The 21,060-nt window shown below is 32.2% G+C and overlaps 1 protein-coding gene across 1 annotated transcript in view; it reads left to right on the top strand.

The window, feature by feature from the left end:
• Nucleotides 1–21,060, top strand: part of LOC122514840 (protein dead ringer-like) — a 137,139-nt gene that overhangs the window by 93,428 nt on the left and 22,651 nt on the right. The window contains exon 5 of the mRNA XM_043631915.1: nt 16,477–16,549. Coding sequence (XP_043487850.1) covers nt 16,477–16,549 — 73 coding nt within the window. The remainder of the gene's footprint in view (nt 1–16,476; nt 16,550–21,060) is intronic.

Here is a 21,060-nt window from a genome sequence, read left to right as displayed (position 1 = left end):
CATCACTTGAACATTCATTATTTTACATATATTTTTGTTGAAAATACTATTTTGAAGCATGAAACAAAGATGGCCGTGTCAAAGGATAAAAAGAATTACTTGGAGAAAGAATGAAAGAATGAAAGAAAGAGATGGATTATGAAATGAGAAGAAAGATAGAAAGATAGAAAGAGATAGACCCATACATATATGTATATATAGGTGTATTATATCGCCATGCAGAAGTTTTGTATGCTCGTTCGATTAGCGTAACTGTGCGAGTTGTTTCGCTTCCTCGTTAATAAGAGATCCCTCGTCTTCTTCGACTGTTGCGGTTCTTCCATATTCTTTTTTTTCCTCTTTTTTTTTTTTTTTACTTTCTCTCTCTCTCTCTCTCTCTTCTTTATTTCGTTTCTATATCGAACAACCTCGTGACTTCTATCTTTTTCTCTGAGTGCGAATGAAGAACGCATTTGTGGCCACACAAACGGACAATGCCTTTACTTTGTTTCATATTTTACTGTGAGACCAGAGAAACTATCCTTTCCTTCCCCCCTCCCCCTCCCCTCCCACCTCTGCCGTGCTATATTCCTTTTCCTACTTTTTTCTAATTCAACTCATGTTTCGTATCTTTTTTTAATTGAATCATTTTGAAAAAAATGATAATTAAAATGATAATTTCGTTGTCGTGGGGGAAAGTAAAATTTACCATTTGTTTTTTTCTTTTCTTTTCTTTTCTTTCTCGATATAAACCTAATTAACATATTTTTAATAAATTATTTCCATGTTATATATATATGTATGTATGAATACAGAACGTGAACACATATGCAACACGGTATATCTACGTGCAAATGTAATCTTCGATTCCAGTGAATAAGTTTTGATCTCTCTCGAATTTTCGATCACGTTAATTAATCCTACCTGTCATCCCATTCATACCATTCGATCCATCTCATTTGATATAACTTTCTCTTCATTCTCTTCCTTCAATCTCATTTGATATCTAAAAAGATTGAGAGAGAGAGAGAGAGAGAAATGAGGGGAAAGAAAGGGGGTAGATAGCGATACCAACTAACAAAAAAAATGAAACCGATGATTGAACCCTTTTCTTAAAATATTATATATATCTAATTTCGAATTAAAATAATTAATGATCTTCTCAAACTAGTTAAAATTATATGCAATGATTGTTAATTAAAAAAAAAAATATCTATATATGTAATAATATAAAAAACAATAAATAAATAATAAATAAATAATTAAATAATAAAAAATATATATAATATAAAAAACAATAAATAAATAATAAATAAGTAATTAAATAATAAAAAATATATATAATATAAATTTCTATTGAATATATATTTAAATGATATCAAATAATAATAAAAATCCAACATGAACTTATTTTTATATGTGCAACGTTAATTAAAATAAAATGAAGAATTAATTTCTAATAAATAAATTAGATCGAAATATATATAAATATCTTAATTCTTGATAATTATTCGATATTCTGAAATAGAGAAAGGCCACAAGTGAACGTACGTTTCAATGAAACATTCTCCAATATCTTTCTTACATTCCCCATCTCTTTTTATCTCTCACTCATTCTCATTCTCTCGTACTGTCTCTCTCATTCTTATACCAGTTGGAATAATTTACACCTCGATCAATCTCATGAGGTTTGTGTACTCGTGTTTCTTGCCTGTAGAAAAGCGTCCGTTGTCCATTAACACTCTCTTACATTACCCCACCCCCTCACCCCATCTCCCTCCAACCACCCTACCCCCTACCCACCCACGTATACCCCTTCTTCTTCCTCTTCTTCTTCTTTTTTTCTTCTTCTTCTTGCTCGTTGAAACGTGAATTACCATTTACAATGCTTAGATTCTTATTCTTTTTCTTATTTTTTTTTTTTTTTACAACATTCATTATTTATCGTCGAACATCGAATGGACGACCAATTTACGAAACAAAAAGAGAAACTTCTAATCTTCGTAAACTATTTTTTGAGATAATTAGATATCGATTATATATCATTCGATCGAATCAACAAATTTATAAAACTGCAAGCTTTATTATTTGTCTAAATAATTTCACGAAATAAAATTCATTCATTTTTATAATTTATCTAAGAATTATTGATTCTAAGATTTAATTATTCTAGTATAAACGTTCAATATATATACTTATAATTTAATATAACGTTCATTAACATAAAAAAAAAGTAATTTCGTATTTTAATGCACACTGCAAAACAACATTTTTTTTTTCTCATTCGAATAGAAATAATGAATAAATTTTATAATATAAATCTACGTATACGTACACGAACACGTTCCTGTGTGTGTGTGTCTCTCTAGAGCTGCAGGTGTGTGTGTGTATACGTGTACACGTATGTTATAAAAAAAAAACACGTACAAAAAAAAATTATGATCGAACGTTATCTAACAACATCTGCGTCGAGTTTCTAATCGATCGATAAATCTGTCATCGTTCTCTCTCTCTTAAGTATAGGTGTGATTAGAATATTCATGTGTTTTTTTTTTTTCTTTTTTTTTCTTCCCCGTAAGATTCGTAGATATTATTTTAGTTTATTTTTACATTAGACGACTAGCCGAACGTATAATTTTCGAGCTCGCGAAGATTCTTTGTTATTTGCATCTTTTGATTTATCATAATCGAAGTTTGATCTCTGCTGATGTAGATCCTCTCTCTCTCTCTCTCTCTCTCTCTCTTTCTTTTTTCATTTGTTTTATTTTTCATTTATTCGATTTCGATTTTTCCTCTAACACATAAATCAGATTCGACTAACCGATAGAAGATCGAAATGATTTTTATACGCGTGTACAGAACGAGTTAAAAGTTTCTAGGATGATCAGGATTAATAATTATTAGACACGTTTATAAATCAATTACATTTCTTATAAACAATTTTAATTAAAATTTGACAAATTCTTATAAATTCTAAACTTTGCAACTTGAATCTCTGAAATTATTCTATCCTAATTATTTCTAAACGAAATTATATTTTTCATAGTAATTTTAAAATACTTTTGATAGAAAAAATAAATATAAAAAGGTATACAAAAATAAATATAAATGTATTTATAGTTAATTAATTTTTCTAATTTTTATATAACGATTATATAATTAGAATATTTTCTCAATTATTGATACACATTATTTATTAATATTTTAATATTATATTATATCGAGATCAAATTAAACGAATATTTTTCACCAGTCTCAACTCTCCCCCCACCCTCCTTTCTCTGTCTCTCTCTCTCTTTCTTTTTTTTTTTCGATCCTACCAAATATTTCATTTATTTATCCACCTATTTATTATTTATTTATTTTGACTTTGGATTATATCGAACGGGTAGTCGTTATCACGATATCGAAATCAAATTGAACGAGCCTATTCTATTTTTTTCTTTTCATCTCTTCTCTCTCTCTCTCTCTCTCTCATTCTTTAAGATGATTCGAAGCTACCGAATTAAATCGAGTCGTCTTATTCGCACGCAGGTCGTATAAATCTTCTTTCTGGTCGATCGTGTTCCCTTCCACTTGTTGCAAATTTACGAAGTGGTAGCCCAAACGTTTCAAAAAAGAAAAAAAAAAATAAGAAAAAATAACAACACTGATCGAGGAGTGATCGTATTTCATCGATACTTTACGTTTCGTCGCCTGCTATAATACTTTTGCATTATTTTAACTGTATTAACGTATGAATCAAACAAATGAGTCTGGTTAAAAAAAATTAATTTATTTGTTAATCGTTAAAGTGTAAATAATGCGAAGAAGTATTTAATATATTTGAAATATTAATTAATTTCGATTATGATGTTTTATTATAGAAAAACATTTGTTAGGAAAGTTAAAAAACAAATGTATGATTGTTTAAACAATCGAAAAATATTAATAGAATGTACGATAAATCTAAATTAATTATTGTTAATCGAAGAAAATGTATATTGTTGTTTAAAAACACTGTGTATATGTTCGGTTAACTGTATGAAATTGAACGTTAAATTGAGTCATTGTCTTCTAAAAAACAGTTTTCTTTTATTAAATGTTGTTTATGTAATTTTTCGAACGTTGAGTATGTGTGCAATGGTAATAATATTCCTAATAAATAGAATTTAATATTATAACGTTATGATTTAAATATTTTTATAATCATAAATTAATCGTTTGAATAAAAGTACATTTGTTTAAACATTCTAAACTATTTATCACTTCGAGTTAGAAATTATTTTATATTGAAAGTATGTTAATAGGTATTAAATAGGTATTAATAATATAATATAATAATATTTATAATAATAATATATATTAATAATTATATAATAATAATATAATAGGTATTAATAGGTGTTAAAACCAATAGATGTGTTTAAAAATATCTGAAATATAATTAGAATGCATTAGAATATTAAAATAATTATTAATTAATCAATGCAAGTGTCTATTGTTGTTTAAAAACACCGAGTATATGATCGGAGTACTGTTCTCTTCGAGATTCCCCTTCAGATTGACACGTTGTTGTCTATGTAAATTACTTTTATTCAAAGTTGTTTATAAGACCTTCCGAACGTTGCGCATGTGTATAAACGGAATAATTCACCTAATCGATAAAATTTTAGACTATAACGTTCAGATTTTAGTATTTTTTTGCATTCTACTTGGAAAAGAATACAAAATAAAAATTAGTTTTATCATTTAATGATGCATCGGATTATGCATCGGATTTTTTCTTAAGATACAATGTTGCACAGTCAAAAATTCTCTCCCTCTCTCTCTTTCTCTCTCTTCCATTAAATGTTTTATTTATTTAAAATATAATCTTTAACTTCGTTTGAGAAATTTCATTCGAATTTATTATAAATAAAAATTAGTTTTATCATTTAATGATGCATCGGATTTTTTCTCAAGATACAATGTTGCACAGTCAAAAATTCTCTCTCTTTCTCTCTCTTTCATTAAATGTTTTATTTATTTAAAATATAATCTTTAACTTCGTTTGAGAAATTTCATTCGAATTTATTATAAATAAAAATTAGTTTTATCGTTTCGTAAGATGTTACAGAGTTTTAAGGATTCTTTTCCTCTCTCTCTCTCTCTTTCTCTTTGTGTGTGTGTTTGTGTGCGTGTGTTTCTTTGGAGGGTAGCCGCGATGCGTGAAATTGTCGGGCGTTCGGACGATCGGGTTCTTTCCGTGGACGTTTACGAGGGAATTAACCGCGAGTAACGAATGACCGCGGGGTGGACGTGCGCACCGAGTTTCGCATTTCCGGTTGCCCGTCATCCTTCCACACACAACTATAACCGTATAATACTTACTATCCTTATGATTTCTTCTTCTCTTATCTCTTTATAATAAATCCCATAAATATATATAGATTTTTTTTTCTTAAATATATATTACACCTAACACGTCAAATTTCATCTTATTCTTTCACATTTAAACGTTAATTGCAATTGTCACACGAATTTTTTATTTATATATAAATATATTTTGTTTAAATGATCGTTACATAATATAATTAAAAAATTTAAGTGAATACGTAATGTCAACGGCCACGGTGCGGTGACAGCAGTTGTTTCTGCTCGATAATTTAAGTCAAGCAACCCTGAGTACGATTAGTACTTGGATGGGTGACTCGCTTGAGAAAAAACACCGATGTGCCGTTTGACGCCCAAGATCTCCGCCTAATTAACATCTAAAGCTGGGTCCCAAACCCAGATAAAAAAAGGAGAGGGTTCGAGGGGTGAGGCTTAGCAACCCTACCTTCGGTAAAAACAATAAATTGCTCCTAGAAATATAGGAACAAAAAAAGCTATTATAACAGGACGACAAAGTGTTCTAATAAAAAGGAAGGATTAATATTGTGTACAATATTAGTATTGTACAAATATATATAAAATAATAAAATAAAAAAAAGTAGGTACAGTAAATACTTAATAATACTTAATCAAATATAATCCCGAACCTAATTCGAAAAAATCGTGGAATTCATCTTCGAGTTCTGGTCGTTAGTGTCAAATAAAAACGTGTCACTTGTGAAAAGTAACGAGTTGTATATCATCGTCGATGATTCTCACGCTGTTAGTCGATCTTGTCTCGAAAGAAGAAGGAAGGAAGGAAGGAAAGAAAGAAAAAAGTGAAGAGAGAGAGAGAGAAAAAGATATGGGAGGGATGCTGTCGCTTGTCACATAATTCTTTGCCCTTAGGCGGTTGTACACGCGGTTTGTGAATCCAACAGAGAAAGATAGAAAGAGAAAACAAGTATACACATATGAAAAAAAGAGGGAGAGAGAGAAAGTACGAATATGAGTATCAGTATATTGTGTAAGTGTCTCTGTCTGTGTCCGTCTGGGCCTGTCTGGGTATGTGTAAATAAGAGAGAGAGTATATTCATACGAGTGTATGTAAGTAAAAAAAAAAACCAGAGTAGCATTGTATAAGTACGTATGAATATGAAGTGCATGTGTGTAATTGGGAAGGATAAGTATTAAGTATATGTGTGTGTGCGAGAAGAGGGAAAGGGTTTGGAGAGGATTGGTGCAAAGTAGGAGACAGTGTAAGAAGTTTTTATTCGCATTTTGTGAGAAGAATGAAGAACGAGGAGTATAAGGAGAACTGCAAGAGTAAAGAAGAAAGAGGATTGGTGATGGTGTTATGGTGGTGGTGGTGGTGATGATGGTGTGTGGCATGCCTCGTGCCAAGAAATTTTGTTCTTTTTGAACGAGAAAACGACGAAGGAAAGAAGAAAGAAGGATGGATGGATGGAAAGAAGGAAGGAAAGAAGAAACGCGTGAGATAGCTCGTTCGTAGTTCGTGCCGGAGGAACGGAGTAACTTTTTGCGCGGGAAAAATTGAATTGCTGGCACGTGCCGTATCATCGTATTTTCTACATAAATTGATTATTCACTTATTATCGTTTAAAGTTTTATTTTCAATATTGATAGTTTCACGTTTTTTATTCTATTTTATTTTATTTTTATTAATTCTTTCAAGCGATTCTTCTCGATTATTTGTAAAAATCGAATGAAAGGGGGCAATATTTGATTTGATTTTTCTTTCAGTTGTTGGTTAGGATTAAAATTAATAAAAGAAATAATATATTCGTAGTTATTATTTGCATAAACGTTTCTATAATTTAGTTTGAAAAAATATCTGAACAAAATGTTCATTTATATATACATATATATATAAAATACAAAATATATTCCTCTGTTCAAGTCGCAAAGACATTTCTCTCAATATTCAAAGACGAGTAAGAAGAAATCATGATAATAAAAGCCACACGTCGTCATACTCAATACGCATCGGGAATGATTAACGTGTGACCTCAGCACCTCGTTAACCTCGTTCCAACTGACAAAGTAAGTAAAGCCGATCGTAAAGCGACGCACAATCATCGATTTCTTTCTAATTTTTCAAACGGAACCGAACCTAACGTAACAGAAAGAAAAAAAGAAGAAAAGAAAAAAAGAAAAAGAACGAAAAGAACAGAAAGAAACAAAATAATACAAAGAAAATTAATTCGTTGATTCGTTTGATTAGTCTACAAAATGTCACGAAAAATAAGAGAAACAAAAATTATATCTTCGAATGAATTTTAGAAGAAAAAAAAAAAAAAGAAAGAAAGATAGAGAGTATAAAGATTGAGAAATAAAATGAGTAAGAAAGAAAGAGAGAGAGAGAGAGGGGGGGGGACACGCGCGTGTGGATAAATTAATAAGGGGAAGAAAAAAAAACCCCCATGGAGAGAAATAAAAATAGAAACGAACGAACGAGTAACCGAGTGAGTGAGTGAACGAGTGAGTTAGTGAGTGAGTGAGTGAGTGAGAAAAAAGATTTGGTCGTTTGAGATTTATATTGGTCGGTCTACTCAACGTAAAGCTTGCTTAGGTGCGATTTAATATTTCCAGCTAAGAGCATAAAATCTATCTCTATCGAATCACCCTTCTCCTCCTCCTCCTCCTCCTACTATTACAGTGTGAAAGAAGAACCTAAGAAGGGTCTGCTGCTTTGTAAGTTTCTTTACGATGCCGACACAGTTCTCGATACGTCGTCGTAAGATTTTGGCACTGAATTTCTATCACTCTCTCTCTCTCTCTCTCTCTCTCTTTCTTTCTCTATTTCTCTATCGTATTTTCGACATAAAGTTTCTCGCGTTGTATTCGTCTCTAAACGTTCGGTTAGTTTCCCTCCACCTCCCCCTCCCCCCCCTCTCCCCCTCCCCACTCCTCCTTCTTCCACACGAGTGATCTTTCGTCAAAGAGAAAATCTCGAAATCGTTTTCACGTCGTTTTAAATACTAGCAATCCTGTCACTGTCTCGTTAAACTGTCCACGTTAACGTGAACGATCTTCTGTTAATTTTTTTTTACATATTATTCTATTTGTATTATATTTACGTAAATATAGGTACACATGTTACGTTACTATTATAAATTATTCTTATTTTATTTTATCATAGAAACGAGTAAAAATGATTTCTGATAAATCGAAATGATATTTATAGTTTCGACATTGTATATACTTAATTATGTTTAAAAATGTATTTTTATCCCGCTAGCATTTGGCGAATCTAAGAAATAGTATTCCCTCTATTTTTCTTTTTTATGAAAAGAAAGAAAGAAAGGACGAAATGGTAAGAAAAGAAGAAAGAAAAAGATAAAGAATCTGAAAGATAGTGGTGGTAGCTTTCAAAGGGATAACCAAAGTGTATATACGTGATTGGATCTCATCCGGATTAGACTCTTCTCCATCTATGAATGAGTGAGAAAGATATAGAGAGATAGATAGAAAAAGGATAAAGCCGATTGATTTAGTCCCATTAATTGGAATTCCTCTAACGAGAGTCTCCCTAGATTCGATTTATTTTTCTAAAAACCACTACGATTTAACCCCGCCCCACTTCTACCATCACCCCTACTCTACTACCCCTCTTCCTCGTCCTAGTACAATTATCACCGTGTCCTATACGATTTTTCGCAAGATAGAAAACGAGTTCCTTGAGAAAATCCTTTTCTAAGTTCGATTAGAAATCCCCGAAATGGATCTGTTCGTTTGTTCGTTGAAATAAATGAACGATAAATGAATTTTTTCTAATAAAGTGATTTTAAATAAAAAAAAAATAATAAATAACATTTATTGTGATAGTATTTTTTGAATAATGTATAATACAATAATTAATATATTTATTAATAATTATATAAAAATATTTTTTTATGTTTTTCGTATTTTCACTTATATGTGCTTTTTCTAATAAAGTGATTTTAAATCAAAAAAATAATAAATAACATATATTTTGTGATAGTATTTTTTGAATAATGTATAATACAATAATTATTATATTTATTAATAATTAAAAATATTCTTTTTTGTTTTTCGTATTTTCACTTATATGTGCTTAAGTATTTCTTATTTCTTTTTGTAGGATATGTTTCAATGTATTATACTAATTAAATATAATATTATAGTATAGCACACGTTGTAATAAGAAATTAGAAAGGGATAGGACCAGTTGCATTAGTATCATTATCGCAGTGAAAATAATTAGGCACCTATGGTATTATAATTATTATTATCGTCATTTGTTTCTTTCATTATTTCGTTTCATTTTTAACACCTTGGAAACTGAGTTGTGTACACCATGGGGATCTTGATACTCTCTAAGAAAGATATCTAACTATCTTTTTCTCTCTCTCTCTCTCTTTCTTTCTTTATTTCTCAAGTAACAAAACGTTTCCTTCTATTTACGAGAGAATACTCTTATTAGGCTGCTCGTTTCGAAGTTGTAAAAAAAAAAGAAATAAAAATAAAAAAGTTGCAGGCTGAGGGTCGGTAATATTGGATAATTTTCAAAAGGAATCTCTACGGATGTGAACTCTAATCGCTAATCTTCCTCTCTCTTTCTCTCGCTTCTTTCTTTCTCTTCTTTTTCGTACGATTACAATTAATTCAGAAATATATGAAAAATTAAACAAATAAATAAAAACTCGTAGCCAGTGAAAATTACTACAATAATCGACAATAATTCAAAACTGAGAAACGTAATACTCCGATCAATAATTTCACTCATTTCTTAATTGTTCAATAAAATAAAAGTAAAAAGAAAATACGAAAAGGAAAGCCACGCGATCGGGTAAAATTGCGATGCAGTTTTCAAATAATTATAAAAATCACGTAGGAAGATAATCTTTACTAATATGCATACATGTGGGTATACCTTTACGTTTTTACGTATTAAAAAAGAAAAAAAAAGAAAACGAGAGAATAGATAAGAATGGAAACGTACGTACGTAGAATAACAACAATTAAAGAAAAGTAAGAAAATGGAGCAAGAAAATAGCAAATTGAGGAGAGAAATGGAAGGGGTGGGGGGGGTGGGGGTGGATGGTGGGGGGTGTATAAAAAGAGAACAAAAAAATATGTCAAGTTTGTTGACCCTAAGGAAAAATACGCGAACTTTGCCATTGTGACGAACGTAACCAACCTTTTTCTCTCGGGGGCGGGTTCGGAAGGGGGAAAATAAAAAGAAACAAAGACAGAGAGAGAGAGAGAAAGAGAGAAAGAGAGAGAGAGTGAGTGGGTTCCCCCCTTTAACTTTTACCTTCTCAAGTATCGCTTAACTGACTATACACGTCGCTGGTTTTACGAGCGTTAATTATCGATGCACGACTTTTTTGCACGGTGCTAAAGATCGAGATAAGAAGATGAGAGTCTTCTTCCGGTTGATAAGAAACGTCGATATGGAATTTCTCGAAAGTACTTCCATGCTTTTCTTTTTTTTTTTTGTTCTTTTCTTCTTCTTTCACCCTATTTAAACGATTTTATATTATTCTGTTACGATTCTTATTATTATTATTATTATTATTATTATTATTATTATGATTATTAATACAAATAATTTAATACAAAATATTTTATATTATTCTGTTACGATTATTATTATTAATAGTATTATTATTATTATTATTAATACAATAAATTTAATACAAATTATTTTATATTATTCTGTTACGATTATTATTATTATTAATATTATTATTATTATAATAAAAAAAATAATGGAACGTTATCACCACATACCGACGTAATTATCGCATCTTAAAATTGTAATTAAGCATCTCTCGAGGAACTATTACGAAAAATAAAGGAAAATAAAAAAACCCCATGGAATAAATCAAACTAAACTTTGATAGATAGTCTACGAGAAAGAAAGAAAGAAAAAAAAAAAAAAAGGAGAAAGGTTACATATTCGAGAACTCGTACAAATACCCGTTCTGAACGCAAAGGGTGGGAGTTGAGGGGAGGAAGGGAAGGGAAGGAACTTTACCCGAATGATAAAAGCTAAAAAATAAAAAATAAACACCACCACCACCACCACCACCAACAACAACAACGATCATAATCCGAGATCGATTTAACGAAGCAAGAAGATGAAAAAAAAAAAGAAAGAGAAAAAAAAGAAGAAGAGAAGAAGAAGAAGGAAAAAAAAAAATCATCTCGCCCCGTGGTCGTCAGATCGATGATGAGAAAAAGAGAGACGCTAATCACGAAGTCTTTCAACTTTCCTGGCGCTACTACTCAGCTCGTACATCGATCATCAAGAATCTTCGAAAGGGAAAAAGTTGGCCGATCAACGTCTCCCAACCTCACTCTCTCGCTCTCTCTCTCACACTCAACACACACACACTCATTCTCTCTATCAGGAATTATTATTCACAACCTTCTTCGCTTCGGACCTAACCAAAAAGAAAGTAACGCAACAAATGAAGAAAAAAAAGTAAAATAAAAATAAAAATAAAATAAAATAACAAAATAAAGAAGAAGAAGAAGAAGAAGAAGATAGAAGAGGAGGGCGGAGCACGGGCACATGCATCATCGAGAGCAAATTCCGTTGGCCTGTCTTTATTTACCTCCATCGTTGACCACGCGATGAACAAAGATGAAGAAACACACTGAGAGTGAGAGAGATAGATAATGTATAGTATTTCTTGGATCTTCACGTGGCTGCCGTCAGTCCGCTTAACTGTAGATCAATCAATATAAGCTGCTTGAAGGTTCCCTTTCCCTTTCCCTCCCTTCAGATCCCTTCCCTCTCCTCCTCCTCCTCCTCCTCCGCCTACTCTTGACCAGTCCCCCTTCTCTCTCTTTCTCCCTTCCCCCCATTACCTCCCCTAACCTACTACCTCCCCCATACTTAAGGTGTTCTCCTATCTTTCTCTTTCTCTTCTCGTTCACATATACTACTCATGGTTATCCTTTTCCTCTCATCATCCTCCTCCGCCTCCTCCTCCCCTCCCCCTCTCTAAGGTTTCGCCCTAACGAGCTCATCGCTTCGGCATAGCGAAAGAAAAAACTACGAGAAAGTGGTGTAACAAAATGGACCGTTGAGAAATGCCGTCAGTCGAACGAGAGAACCAACCAACCAACCAACCAACCAACCAACCAACTCACCTCCTACTTCATTCTTCTATACTCTTTCCACTCGTGAATAGTATGAGAGAGAGAAAGGGGGAGGAGGGTGGTTGAGTTTAGTTGAGTTGGTAAAATGGGTGGGGGTGGTGGTTTGATGGTGGTCGGGAGAATCCCGCGAGGGCGTTGCCATGAAAATTATACGTATGTATGTATTTATGGTGTACGTATTATATATGGTTAAACGTATGAAGTTTATCCTCGCTAAAAAAAATCCCTTTCGAGATCATTCGTTAAATGTACTTCCAGTTATTCTAATTAATGAAATATATTTTCATAATTAATAAAATTTCGTAATAAATAAAACATATTTTCTAATTAATGGAACATATATTACATTTCATAATAATTAATAATAATAATAATAAGATTATTTCATAATAATTTCATAATAAATAAAACATATTTTCTAATTAATGGAACATATATTACATTTCATAAGAATTAATAATAAATAATAATAATTATTATTTCATAATAATTTCATAATAAATAAAACATATAATATTTTCTAATTAATGGAACATATATTCCATTTAATGAAACATATTTTAACGAATGAATGACGATAAATGTTATTTAATTATTTATAAAATAATAATTTATTGTTATATGTATTTGAAGGAAAAAATGATTGAAATTAGAGGATCGTGTGTGCGTATGTGTGTGTGTTTGTGTGATACGATGAAAAATGAAAATTTAAGGATAATAAAACTGTGTCCCATTTTAATACGAGACAACATCACTAACGAGAAAGGAAGTCACCTGTTAACTTTGACATCGTATTCTTGATTATTTCGTTCTTTTTATCGTCTCACCTGTAATACGATTCATTGTTCGGAAGTAAGAAGGTAAATATTTCGATGAGTGGTCGGTCGGTCGCCACCCATCCTCCTCTTGCGCCCTGCAATTTTTCAACCGCAATGGTAATGGCAAGGCACCCCTCCTATATAAATGTATTCCCCATAATATTCCCCCCATACACTTCCTGTGTTGTGTGTTCCTCTTCCCTTTTTCTTTTTCTCTTCCTACTTCTTATATTTTCTTCATTTCATTTTCATTTCATTATCATCATCATCATCGGCGTTTGATCGTTTAAAATATTCGATTTATAGAAAAAAAGATAGCAATTTTCTTATCGGCACATTGATTCTCACTTATTATTAATACGATCGGTGTAATGTGTATAAATTATCGTTTTATTTTTTTAATATAAAATACGCAAATCGCATGTAGGGCATTAGATTTCCAATCGAAGTAGAATTGCGTGTCTCCTTTCTAAGATGCTTATTATCGATACACGGTGATTAGATAATCATCTGATAGATTTTTTTTACCTTTTCATTTATCCGATTCATTATACGCGTAATCGGGGACAAAAAATTAATACTTATATTTTAATGCACATTGCTAAATGACTAAACCTTTCTCTTCTATGACATTACGAGAAAATTCGAATTATTTATTCAAATATTTTCGAATAAATTTCGCTCATTTATTTTTTTATAATTATCTAAGAATTTTTCTATCTCACCCTATATATATTTGTGTACTCGTAATTCATATTAATTATAAATATTTATTGTAATATTACAATCTGGTGAAGAGATTATGCTACTTCGAAATGATTTATCGTGAAAAATACGAAAGAAAATTTTTTCCATCCACCCTCCACCCACCCCACCCCACTTCAATCCACTCCCGATCAAATATAATTCATTTCAGACGTTTAGTTTATCATTTTTATTTGCTTTTCCTTTTTCTTTTACATCGGATAACTGCAATTAGGTTCTTGATCGGATAACTGTCATTAGTTTTGAAAACTAAAATGGTTCGATCGGATTCATCATTCATTAACCGTCGTATTCATGACTCTAATCATGTGATATTTATCTGATACGTTAGGTTAACAAAAAAAAAAAAAGAAGGAATTGACTTTATAATCACAGTTATCAAAGAATCTAATGTGACTTGAATTATCCTAGTTAGGTAAGACACACGTATCACAGGAATTAGAAATGATTAGGTATGATTCAAATTATATCCAAGTGATTATTATTTTGTTTTTATTCTCTCTCTCTCTCTCACTCTCTCTCATATTTTTCATCGAATGCGTTTAATTCATCGAATGGCATATATTAAAATGCATTAGTGTCATTTGTTTTCCTCTTTTTCTTTTTTTTTTCCTATTAATTACACTTACTCGTTTAATAATTTTTTTCTTTCTCCCCGAGCGTTTCTTTTTTCATCGTGCTCCGCTATCATTTTTTTTTTGTTTCTTTTCATTTAGATTTTACATAATTAAAATAATTAAATATGAATTATATTAATAAACAAAAAATGTTTATCGATTCGGGTGATCTAATCTAATGCATTATTAATGCATCTAACACAACGAATAAATTAAAATTCAACGCTATCGAATGCGAATAAAATAATATTTATATAAAATAAACAACTAGCTCGTTTATTATACTTAAATAAAAACAAAACAAAAAAACACGATAAATCAAAAAATCAAATTAACGAATAAAAATATGAACGAACAAAAATTATTCTTCAATATTAAAAAATTATAAAATAAATTAAAAATATAGTATAAAATAGTATGAAATATTAAAAATATAGTAAAAATATAGTAAAAATATAATATAAAAATATAATATAAAAAAAATATTATATATTTTCATTCGAATTATTCTAAGTACTTCGTGATGAAAAACAAAATAATGAAGAAAGAAAGAAAGAAAGAGAAGTGAGAAAACTAGGGACGATGAACGATCGAAACACGAGACGAAGCCATAAATGAAATATTATTCACCCTCGATATGATGGTGTGTAAGCTTGTTCTCTCTCTCTCTCTCTCTTTTCCTCCTTCATGGTTTCGTGAAGCTAAAGTTCCATAGAAAGAGACAGAATGACATATATATATATATACACGTATCATCATGCATACTCAGTGTACTTACTTTCACGATTAGTTTGAATGAAATTTATCGTATATGGCAGATCTACGAGTGAGAATAAAAGGTACCTTTAGTAATAAAAGGTGTACTATTCACCGACAAGACGAGAAGCGTGTAAGAGTCCTAAGATAAAAGATAAAAGATAAAAGATAAAAAATCAACAGAAACAACAACAGCAACAACAACAAAAATTTTAAATAAAAAGAAAAAAATGAAAAGAAAGAGAGAGTGAGAGAGAGAGAGAGAGAGAGAGACGTGTGCGGCTTGTCCAAGAAAACGTTTAAGGGACACGAAAGGGCGAGGGGGAAGAAACTCGTATTATAAAAGCAATTAGAGCCTCTCAGATTAGATATAGCACATCGTACATAACAAATATGATAATACGAGAAAGAAAGAGAGAAAGAGAGAAAGGAAAGAGAGAGAGAGAGAGAGAGAGAGTTGAACTAGGCCCGAAGGGCCAGTTTCGTTCGTACCACAAGGGCTTTCGGGTTAAACGGAATCATTAATAATCGGAGCTAACTAATCTGTCCGTCGCTATGAGCTCGCTCGTTTCACTCCTGTTTTTATTACCGTGCCGCGAGTAACGTTTTATTCCTTCCTTCCTTCCTTCCTTCCTTTCCTTTCTCTTTTATTTACTTATTTCTTTATTTTTTATTTCCCTACACAACCCACAATATGTAGAAGAAGAATTGGTTATACGATACTCCCACCCCCACTCCCACCCCCACTCAACCCTCATTCTCCATTCCCCACCCCTTTCCTCTCTCTGAGTTCATTCGTTTGGATAAAATGTTAATCGATCTATCGAATGATAAAATTTATTCTATTTGCAATAACAATGTATGCAGTTTTAATGTTAGATATTTGAATAGAATGGGAAGAAGGGTTAAATTTTTAAATTTTTTTTTTTTTTTTTTTTTTTTATACAATCCAAGTAAATTCATTGAAAATTCAAATAGAAATAATTATCGTACGATAAACAAATGATTCATTTTGATTAATCTGTTTCTTCTATTTGAATTTACAGTTATACGAGCTCAGTGACGACCCAGGCCGACGAGAATTCTTGGACGATTTATTCAGCTTCATGCAAGGTCGTGGTAAGTTTGCAATTATTTACAATAGTACTATGTATATATATATTAGAAAAATTTTAAATTAATAAAACCCCTTAAGGGGGGGGGAACTTTCATATGCAATTTAATCGATAAAAATATTAGAATATCTTATCGCGAATTCGTAAAAGTGTTAATCGTTGATGTCGGTGGTGGTGGTGGTGGTGGTGGTTGGTCAACGGTCGAGGAAAGGGATAGAAAAAAGGGATTCGTGTGAACGAGAAAGAAAATACAAACGAATCGAAACCCGCATCACTTTATACTCTTGGAAACTTCCTGCACACGTGGATAGATCCTTGAACGTTCCAGCGTAACGTCGTAAACGTCCACGTGGTTAAAAGGTCCGATAACGCGTAGCATCTGCCGTACCGTACATAAGGAATAGAAAGAAAGAGAAAGAGTAAGAGAGAGAGAGGAGTTATAGTGAGTGCGAACGAAATTAGAATGCAAGTCCGTAAGTTGGAGAAACAAGGAAAGTGTGCGCCTTGTCAGACCCGTGTTTCCGCTCCTAAACTACTCTCAACCCTACTCTCTTTATTATTTTCTTTTTTATTTCCTACTTCTTTTCCTTTTTTTTCTTCTACTTCTTCTTCTTCTTTATACTTCATTTTATTTATCTTTCATATTTTAATTTCATAATTATTTATTACGGTAAATTAATTGAACAATTAATACAGGTAACCCTACAAGTTCCTAGAAAATACTCGTATCGTGTGAAATCATTGTAAGTTTTTAAATATGTTAACACAAGAATCGTGTTATACAGTTCTGTAGAAAAGTACAATATTGTACAAAAGTTTGTTGCGATTATTCTTATCGTGTTGTTTATAGGTTAGGTTACTCGTATTTCATCATAAATTTCGTATTATAAATTAATCAAGCGAATGATTGAATAAAAAGGAAAATAAAAAACGTGGAAAGTAATATGTCGGGGATCTTCGATTGAAGAAAGATAGAAATAATAAAGGGAACGATACGTATGTTCGGTTTGCCCGGAAACGTCGGCCTAATTATAAACATGGCGACTCCTCCTCCATCAATCAATCCCCAGTGTTCAGTGATGCCTCAGATTCTCGTGTTTTCTTGCTTCTCGAACGGGAACGAGAACGATGATGACGACGACGACGAAGACGAAGACGAAGAAGACGAAGAAGACGACGAGTGTCTTTGAATCCAAGTAGACGACGATGCTATTATTGTACCTATCTCCGCTGGCAATAATTAGAGACGTTAGGACCAACGACTTTGTGCCATTCGCGTGTCGCTAACCAGACTTCTTGACATCTCATAAACAGACCTAAGTTAAATCCACAATAGTAGACATTTTCTAATAAAACTATTAAACCTTTCTTCATTGATTTATGACATAAAAATTCCTATACGAACGCGATTTGAAGATTTGATCATTTTGTGTGTGTGTTTTTTTTTTAAATTAATATTCGTGCCTGGGATTAAATATATCAAATTGTTTTACCAATCGTATCGATCGAAATCAAGTATCTATAAACCCTTTTTCATTGGTTTATGACATAAAAATTCCTATACGAACGCGATTTGAAGATTTAATCATTTTGTGTGTGTGTGTTTTTTTTTTAAATTAATAATCGTGGCTAGGATTAAATATATCAAATTGTTTTGTCAATTACATCAATCAAATTAAAATATCTATAACATGAATTGCAATATCATTGATAATTAAACGATATTCAAAAAAAAATTGTTATTAACCAACATTCGCATCCTTAGATTACGAATAAATTGCATAGAATTATCTTCAGTCCCCCTGGAAGACAAGGATATATCCTATTAATCGAATAAATACCACACAGGAGAGAGAGAATATTTAAGGATCGTTTGGCTCGCGCAGTAATAAAAGATCGAAAGTTCTTCTTAAGCTCATAAATCCTTGCCGAACATTATACGTATATCTACATGCACGGTTACCCCACACACAGACACACACACACACAGCATCACCACCAACCAACAACAACATTCGCTACACGAATATACACACGTATACATTTCGGATCGATGGTTCTCGCGGATCTAGAGATTAAAAACTCTGCTAGAGGAATGAGAAGTTGAAAGGGGGTGTTAAAGGGGGTTGTCAAGATCGCGGGGTTGGGTTAGAGTTAGGTGAAAAACGAGGTGGGGGTTTGGTGAGGGAAGAGGTAGAGGGGCTAAAGAACTCGCGACGTTTCACGTATACTGTCGGAGATATCCGATCCGATCCGATCTTGTGTTGATGGTGTGCGAGTCCACCACCCGCAGGGTCCGTTATTGTGCCGGCGTGGCACAGTGGTATGCCTCCTCCCTACACCATGGTCGCGATAATTCAACGTTAACGCAGCGCATAACGCCTTGGCACACGGGGAACCATATAAAAGACCATTCATCAAATGGTCGCGGGTATTAGTCGAGCCACCACCAATTTGTGTTTGCTATCGGCACTCTCCAAATAGCCACTTTTTCTCACACCTTCTTTGATAAGTGTCTTTAAAGGGGAATGTATTTCAAATGAGAAAGAGAAACAGAAACAGAAACAGAAAGAGAAAAAGAAAGAGAAAGAGAGAGAGTTAAAAAAAAAAATAAAAAAACTTGTGAGTGCGTGCGTGCGTGCGTGCGTTCGTATTCGATTTATGTGTACATACTTTACTAAAAAGGTATAATTAATTGTTACATATATATATATATACCAATACAGATATTAATCCGTCAACTAAATTACAGTTAATTAACTCAATTAATTAATTAATTACTATAAAATATCATAACGCGTGAAATACTATCAGATCGAATAGGAAATGAATTAATTACAAAATTCATACAACAAAATTAAATCTAATAAAAAAATTAGAAATAATTCGCGCAAATGTTTTCGAATTAAATTAAATATCAAATAGTATAGTGTTAGAGAATAGTATAGTTGATAATATCGGGATGGGATGTGTCGAAGGGTTAAAAGAGGAGCACACATTACGCGTGGTATGAATTACATTCGCGATTGAAACTCGTTCGCGGTGTGTTAAAGATAGAGAAAAACGAAAAGCTATGAAGAGAGAGCAAGAGAGAGAGCAAGAGAGAGAGAGAGAGAGAGACCTGAGGCTGTCGGAGATTTGCATATTAAATGGCTTGAGATTTATAACGGTCGGACTGGAAAGGTGCCAACGATAGCCACGATAAATAAGAAGAAACGTTTCGCCTCCGCGACTTTCGATTGGACTTTTGCTTTCAGTCGCAAGTCTCTTTTGTTCGTCATCCCTTTATTGTAATACCCCGCAACAACCCCCTCCCTTCCCCCCAGCCCTCCTTCACCAACCCCACCAAATTTACTCCGATAATAATCCTATTGGTAGTATAAAACCGATCTGATGCGTTTTATCGATTCTTCCTTCCTCTTATTTTCGTGTGTTCGATAGATTCAAATTATTTTCTCTCTCCTGAATTTAAATTAATCTCATTCACACATATACACACATATACGCGCATAAATAAAACGCATTCGTTGCAATGATTAACCCTCTGCACTCGAGCGACGCCGATACGGCGCCCGGCAGATTATTTCAAGTGGTCAACTCAACTAAAACTAATTACAGGGTGTAATATTTATCAAAGTTTGTTTTTTTATCGACATATAAATGAATAAACTGATGATATTTGATTATTTCTATACGCTTGTTTGTTTATAAATGTTTTTAAAGTACCCGTAAAGTGTCTACTATAATTTTGCCGAAATCTTCTCGAGTTGTTGGTTCAAAAAAGGCCTCGAGTGCAAAGGGTTAATAATACGCGTAAAAATGTTTACAATTAAAAGTATAGTTGAAAATGATTGACCGAGTAAAAGATGAGATTGTTCGAACGTGTGACAGAAAAAAGGTGAGAAAGGGATTGGGGGGGGAGTCTCTATTGTATCCACCAGTCGAGATTCGCATCGTCTTACGGGTTTAAGAACAAAAAAAATGCCATTTTTTTTTTTAATGCGGCGAAGCTAATGCATTAGGTTAGCGAACACGTGTTCGGCACACTCGTGAACACGTACCGCGTGCGTGCCGTCTGCGTATACAACTGGACTTACATAGTACATATATACGAGACTTATCTTCTTTCTTTCATTCTTTTTCTCACACAGACACACACACACACATATATATTTCTCATATGAATACATTAAAGAATAAAAAAAAAAAAATGTTGAATATTCTATTATTTGTAGAAGTGATTTTTGTGTCGATAAATTATTCGATTAAATTAAATAAAAATGATGAAAAACAAGAATAAGAACAAGAACAAGAACAATTTGATGAAAATAAAATTAGAAATGAATTGATCGATATGTTCGATTATATACGACTGTATACGAGAAAACGAAACGATTATGTTTCTTTTTATTATTCGTCTATATTATAATTTTGTGTTCTTTTTTTCCAAGTCTTAATTGGTCGAGTATTTTGTGCGACGAGCACGTTCCTAAAGGCAAAACCGAGCAATGGCAC

This window comes from Polistes fuscatus, unplaced genomic scaffold (assembly GCF_010416935.1).
Source record: "Polistes fuscatus isolate 324 unplaced genomic scaffold, CU_Pfus_HIC Scaffold16, whole genome shotgun sequence".
In the NCBI taxonomy this organism is placed as follows: Eukaryota; Metazoa; Arthropoda; class Insecta; order Hymenoptera; family Vespidae; genus Polistes; species Polistes fuscatus.
Note: the sequence above shows the minus strand (reverse complement) of the source record. Positions and strands in the feature narration are given on the sequence as shown.